The sequence below is a fragment of the Anoplolepis gracilipes genome, chromosome 3 (assembly GCF_047496725.1).
Source record: "Anoplolepis gracilipes chromosome 3, ASM4749672v1, whole genome shotgun sequence".
In the NCBI taxonomy this organism is placed as follows: Eukaryota; Metazoa; Arthropoda; class Insecta; order Hymenoptera; family Formicidae; genus Anoplolepis; species Anoplolepis gracilipes.
In genome coordinates, this window is record NC_132972.1 from 3,993,107 (window position 1) to 4,000,383 (window position 7,277).

Here is a 7,277-nt window from a genome sequence, read left to right on the forward strand (position 1 = left end):
ATCTACGAATCTATGACGGCAAAGAACCTGTTACAATCGTGTAGAAATCTTAGATCAATCATCGCGGAGCGTGCCGCACTTTTGTTGATAGTACACTTTGGGAAATGATATATTGTACTTGCCAATTAAATGATTACGAACTCACTGGTCTTACACTTACAGAGTAACGAACCAGAAAATATGCAGTTAATATTACAGATATTACAGAGATAAATCGTTGGGAAATTGGAATAGCTTTTAAAAGCGAAGAAATATATATATATATATATATATATGCTGTTATACTACCGAGAGAAAGATAATTTTGATCAAATCGATCAATTTGATCGAACACTCATTTTTGTCTGAAAATCATGTAATTTGTATAACAACGAAACAAAAATATAATAAAGGTCTAATAGAAGTGTGTGCACTTATCGTTTAAAAATGTAATTGCACATATTATTATATAAAATTATATAATAATAATAATATGTATATGCAAAAAATTCAACCATTATTTATCAGTGATGGGTTATTTATTTTTATTTTGTCGTATACACTTTTAATATAAATAAATATTTTAAATGCTAAGGATATACATACCCTGCATGCAGAATTTTAATGCGATTGTCGAACAATAGTGGAACTACGCGGAGATAAATAGCAAATTCGACTTATGTGTCGATCGATTTCTCTCGCACCGATTCTGGAATGAATGAACTCCCTGTCAGAATTTCACTTTCTTACGACTCAGTTTGCGCAAAACCCAAGGTTTCCCACATTACGAAAGCTGATAGATAGAATGAGCAAAAATCGACTGATTATCGTCGATGTCATTGTATCGTACAATTTTTTGTTATCTACATTTCTGTACATAATATGAAACATTTATACTTTATCTACGTTTATATCTTATCTTGCAAAATTATATGTCTTTGCAAAATATTTTTCTACATATTTTTATATTATATTTTAGACAAATGATATAAACAAAGACTTTTTATTAAAAATATTCGATAACATAATAAATAATAAAAAATCATTAGCATCATATAAAAACCAGATTAATAAACTATAAAAATATATATAAGGATAATTTTCAGAAAATAACAAGAGTGAATAATGTTTTTCATATTGTAATTAATATATCAGAGAATTGTATGTATTCAATGATTTGCATCTCGGTTTTCTCAAGTGGAACGATCATGAAACTAACTGAAAAATTATGCGTGCATATTACGTCCGATCAGATGAGCAGAAACGAAAGTACTGCCGCGATCGCTGAAATGGCCCGGTAGAGGCCATTGCCAAAAGTGAAACCGATGCCACCAAAACTGGATAAATTTTGACTGTTGCGGTGCTCCATTAAAAAGAGGTCACTTTCAAGCCATGGTCGAATCATGATGAGTGAGATACACAACGAAACAACTACATACATCTTTAAAGTAGGAATTTCGGGAAAGATAAAAAATCGGAAAGTCTATTGCTTTTATCGAGAAGAGAGATAACTTGATTTTTTCGGCCATGCAAATAACGTGGAAATAAATTACTCGCTCGATCGATTTTATAATTTCAATATGTGAAGATTGATATATTTAGCTTTATTATCGGAAAATAAATTTTGTAAAAAAAATTTTCTATATTTGTTTTTATTTCTATGAATTTCTATGAATTTGTACACACATATAAAAATAATCTATATAAATCTATTTTTCATACAGAATTATTTTCTTTATATTTGATTATATTTGAATTACTTCTTTTAGAATTAATTACTTTAATATCATAATCTTTATGTAAATTCTTGTTATTTTATATCGTGTATATATATATATATATATATATATATATATATGTTATAAATGTATACCTAAATATTATATAAGAGTATATAAATATATAAATTTAAAAAAATTAATTTATATATTTATACTTGCGTATAATATTTAGTTATATATTTTATATACTGAAAGTAAAATATATATAATGACACTAAAATTGACGATCACATATTTTTGTTAAATATCTTGTAAAATGTTTACAGATATCTATATTTTAAGCGCATTATCTCTAGAAATTTTTTATACTCTTGGAATAGGGAAGTGGTACGCTTAATATTTTTCACTATTACAACTCTTTGTTAACAATTGCTCAAAATAATAATAGACGGAATTATACTTTACACACAATATACTGCTCATGCAAGTACATTAATAAGCTACAGTTGCAGCGAACATCATCACCAGATACCAACATCATCATCAGATACCGCTTCATTATAACGCGCGAAATCGTTACACGTCAAACGTCGTTCGTCATTGTCGCTGCGAACGATACATCGACGACGAAGACAGGGACAATAGAAAATCAGCGGCAGCCGGTGCCAAGGACGGGCAGTTCTCCGGCGGTTTCGTAACTCGTGAAAGTTTGCACGGGGGACAGTGACCTCACCCTTCCTCTCTCCTCCAACACCTCCTGGATATCTCCTCCCTCGTCTCCCCCATCCTCACTCCCGTTTCTTCCTCATGTTGAGCCTTCAACTGCGAATACATCCCACGATGTTCTCCACGATGTCGCTTATGCATGAATCTTCAAGATATCCGACAAAGCGACCAGCTTTCCCCGAAGTCAACTGATTGTAAGTTGATGGACCCTCTCTCTCTTTCTCTTTATCTCGCTCTCGTGCACTCCGCGTCCGACCCTAAGGAAGTGTTTTGGGTTTGAAAGGTCAGTGAAAGGCTGAGGCTATACGAGGGCTTGATTAACGCGCGCGTGGCCGCCGAACTCGGATTGCGACAAGAAGAACGTCTTAGGAATCGTAATTATCATTTGAGGCTTTTCGCACAGTGAAAAACTTTCAAGGTCACGTAGAAAGCTTTTGATGTCACATAATAATATGATTAATAAATATTAAAAGCAATAAGCTACGTGACATATAAAGTATTTAAAAATGATATAAAATATAAATCTAACAAATAATTATTGATTTTAATCAACAATCTAGATGAGCAAACGTATGGAATAAGAATATAGAGCAATTTCAGAGTTATAATGTATGTATTTTATATATTAATGATGCGAATGTTTTATGTGTTTAAGGTGGTGCATTTACGGCAAAGGCTAGACAATGCTGTAAGCAGTTCGAGGGATCGAGTCTTTCCTCTGGATGCAACCCTAACTATGATCCAAACCCTTATAGACTGCGACGAGTTCCAAGATATCGCCACATTGAGAGTATGTAAACATTATTTTCTTTTACAATGAAATATACATAATTTTTTAATTCTAAAACGACAACATATAAATATTAATATAAATTTTTCTAAAAAAAATACTTTTCTTCTTATATATAATTTATAAATGAAATTAATAAATATTATTGAATTAACTTAATCTCTTTCTTTAAACAATAGCAACTAATGAGAATAATTTATTTTTTAAACTGATTTTTTATTGAAATATTCTTTTAAAAAATGCTCTTTTAAAACATATTCTTTTTAAAAATGCATAAAATATATGACTAATTCTCAAACAAAATGTCCTGCTCCAGAATTATACATAAACATTTTCCGTGTTACAGAACTTGGACGAGCTGCTGGACCATAATTCAGATTTAAGTGAGAAGCTGTGTCAGATAGGAGACAGCATAGTGTACAAGTTGGTGCAGTGGACCAAAAGGTTACCGTTTTACCTTGAGCTACCCGTCGAAGTTCATACGAGGTTGCTCACCCACAAGTGGCATGAACTTCTTGTGCTGACCACCTCCGCTTATCAAGCGATGCACGGTCAGCATGGGTTAACTAATGTCGGTACTGATGGGACGGGCGCAGATTTTATGCAAGAAGTAATTACTTTAGTAATCACTTTTATATTGTAATAAGCATAATATATAAATATTCTTATCTTATAACACATACATCTTTCGTAAAAATTACAGCAATAATTTTATAGTCTTTTGCATGTAGACATTAAATTTGCAAAACAAATTTTAATTTTCCTCACACATATTTAGATTTTCAAATTAATTTTTAATAAGAATTTTATAAAAAAATTTCGGTCAACTGTTTCTGCACAACAATATCACGTTTTATTGAATAATTAAATCCAATATAATATTTTGATGATTAAAGCTCCTTAATATCGTAGCTTATTTAATTGCATCGATAAATATAATTTTTAATGGCATATTTAATTTATTAATGTCTTTTAATTTTACACACATTTTTAACAATGCATAAATATATATTTTATTTGTGAAATAAACGACGAATATATTTAAATTCGTTTCTAATGGATTCTAATGGATTCTAATGGATTTTTCACACTCAGGTAACGAACAACATGTATACGTTACAAACGTGCCTAACCAGCATGATGGGTCGACCGATAACCATGGACCAATTGCGGCAAGATGTAGGGCTCATGGTAGAAAAAATCACGTATGTCACGCTAATGTTTAGGCGGGTGAGGCTACGGATGGAGGAATATGTCTGTCTAAAAGTGATCACTATGCTCTCACAAGGTAGGTACTTTCATTGACGCGTCGGTTCACGTCTATTATCGTATTGTTTAACTTTCTCGAATATATGTTATATTTATAAACGCTATACAATAATATAAATGTATCTTTTTTCCGATGCTACAATTGGAGATGCGAAATGTGAGTTTAAAATATTTGCTAAAAGCGTCTCCGCATACGCATGCATGAAGAGACTGTATAATTTTCCTTTTTAGAAAAAAATCTAAAAAATTTAAACTTTCTTATATACAAAATTTTTAATAAACAAATTATTATTTTGCGCTCAATATATAATATAATTCATAAAAAAAATAAAAATTAAGTAAAAATGAAAAAATTTTGCACATAACATTTATGATAATTTAATGTCTCAAATGTTTCAAATATATTGAATTTATCGGAATCTTTGTACGTTTTACTGATCTCGTTTGTCTCTCTTAGCACGAGGAGGTACATTGGAATTAGAACAAATACAAGAACGTTATATGAGCTGTCTGCGAAGTTTTGTCGAGCACAGCGCACCCCAGCAGCCAACTCGATTTCATGATCTTCTCGTTAGGTTGCCTGAAGTAAGTTCAAAACAAGAATGTCGAACGTAGGAAAAATTTTCAAAGAAAGCTATTGATAAAATTTTTTTAATTAAAATTAAATAAATCAAATATTATTTGTTATACGTATAAAGATTTAAATAAAAATTAAAGACGACAAGATTAAATTTAACTTAAATTATTGAATATTTAATTGGGTCTAAAAATATTTATTCAAGATTAATTCTAGTAATCGTAATTTTGATTTAAATTGTTTTGCTTCATGCAAAACAGAGCGTAATAATATCGTAAAATTTCTTTTAAGTAGAATCCATCTGTTTGCTAAATTACAGGTACAATCGGCGGCGGCTTTACTACTCGAGAGTAAAATGTTTTACGTTCCTTTCCTATTGAACTCAGCAATTCAAAGATAGTAAATAAACAAAGTGACGCTAAACGAAGCTGAATACCTATATACATACTATACATATGTTATAAATATATACACACAAAAAAGTAAAAGAACCGAGCAAACAAACAACAAGCAACAAACGAATAGAAAAACAGGAAGAAAAGAGCCCAACGAAAAAAAAGAGGACTCAAACCGAATGGGGAAAGGCTTTGTTTGTGTATGTATAATAAATATATATAAAAGTATATATATACATATAAATAATATAAATGTGTGTGTTCGTTGCGTTGTACAAACGAAGGAGGAAGAATAAGAAGGAGAAATCGTTCAAACGAAATGAAACGAAAAGAACAGTGGACGATAGAAAGTAAATTATGTCGGGAGCGAAAGGAGAGGAAGGATTTAAATAAAATATTAAAGAAAGAATATTAGAGAGAGAGAGAGAGAGAGAGAGGGAGAGAAAGGGAGAGAGAGAAAGAAAGCGCGCCACCTCGAGATGGGTAAATCAATCGAGGAGGGAACTGAACTTTTTTATCGAAACTAAAAGACTATAATATAATATATTTCTGTACGCAAACACGTACCGCGCAACTACGTCATTGTGTGTTCACATTGCATAATCTGATCGATAAAATAAGACTCTCGTTACGTACCGCTCACCGTAGGCCACCTACTATCATTACTATTACTATTGCTACTATTACCGCCACTTTCTACTACTACCGCTCTCGAAGAAGCTAAAAGAAAAAAAAAAAAAACAGCAGCAGACATCACGAAATGACTGAATGAAGGATCAATAGTTTGGATCGATCGACTGGCCGATGACGACGCGTTATTGTCATCTCAGCTCGACGTGGAATCATCGAGCTACGTTTACATACACACATACACATACATATTTTATTAAATACCTCGCCACGATGTATCGATGTGATCTTCTCCTCGCAATTGTCGCTCGCTATTAACGTGCATAAGGGTGTGGTACAATTACTTTTTCTCCCATTATTGTTGCACCTGCAAATCGTTGACAGGAATACGTTATGACTCTTCAGGATCAATTTTATCCATCAGAAATAGAAAGACAAGTGCAACTTTTCATCGAAAATGGAATTGTTCACGGCGCGAAACAACCGTGTAATATCTAAAGATCAAGAGCGAAAAGTGGAAAGATTCACTGATTAATATTCCGATAACGTGACCGCGAGAAGAGGAGGAGTCACAAGAAAACGAAACTATAAGAACCTCGTATACTCGGTGTCTCACGTATCACTCATGCATCCAAATGCGAGTATTTGTTACGTATGTTTTCCACAACCGTCAACATCGAGTCATCATCATTATCGTCGTCGTTGTCGTCGTCGTCGTCGTCGTCGTCGTCGTCGTCGTCGTCGCCACCACCACCACCATTCAACACTCCGAAAGCATGGTCCAAGCGCGCAACGCAAAAGACTCTCTTTACTCTATTATAATATTGATTCGTTTATTTACATTTTTATGCGACTTTTACACGCGCATTAATCATTAATCCTAGGGTTTTCCGCTTGCGTCGCGCGTTCTTCGGACGATCTCTGATCTTCCATTTATAATTTCTAAAGGCCGTTTGTGCTAATTTTCTATTTGTTTTATTATCACTTGTAAGGTAAAGTGATTTTCATCATTTGAGTTTAAGTCTTTTAATTTAGGTTTATAGGAACAATTTGTAAATTAATGAAATTTTACATAATTTGGAACATTTGCTGATTAGTATTACTAATAAATAAGAATATAAAAAAAAGTAAAAACATGATAAGTATCGTTGTTGAATTATAAAAATGTTTATAAAGACAATTTGTTATTT

At 32.1% G+C, this 7,277-nt stretch overlaps 1 protein-coding gene across 6 annotated transcripts in view; it reads left to right on the top strand.

The window, feature by feature from the left end:
• Nucleotides 1–7,277, top strand: part of Hr4 (nuclear hormone receptor 4) — a 170,821-nt gene extending 163,544 nt beyond the window's left edge. For 3 of the 6 annotated variants that reach the window (XM_072887933.1, XM_072887936.1, XM_072887934.1), the window contains 5 exons: nucleotides 3,082–3,216; nucleotides 3,563–3,826; nucleotides 4,312–4,504; nucleotides 4,943–5,070; nucleotides 5,382–7,269. In XM_072887933.1, the coding sequence (XP_072744034.1) occupies nucleotides 3,082–3,216; nucleotides 3,563–3,826; nucleotides 4,312–4,504; nucleotides 4,943–5,070; nucleotides 5,382–5,462 (801 nt within the window). In that variant the 3' untranslated portion in view covers nucleotides 5,463–7,269. Of the gene's footprint in view, nucleotides 1–3,081; nucleotides 3,217–3,562; nucleotides 3,827–4,311; nucleotides 4,505–4,942; nucleotides 5,071–5,381 lie in introns of all 6 variants that reach the window. The other 3 variants (XM_072887932.1, XM_072887937.1, XM_072887931.1) reach the window with 3 other exon arrangements.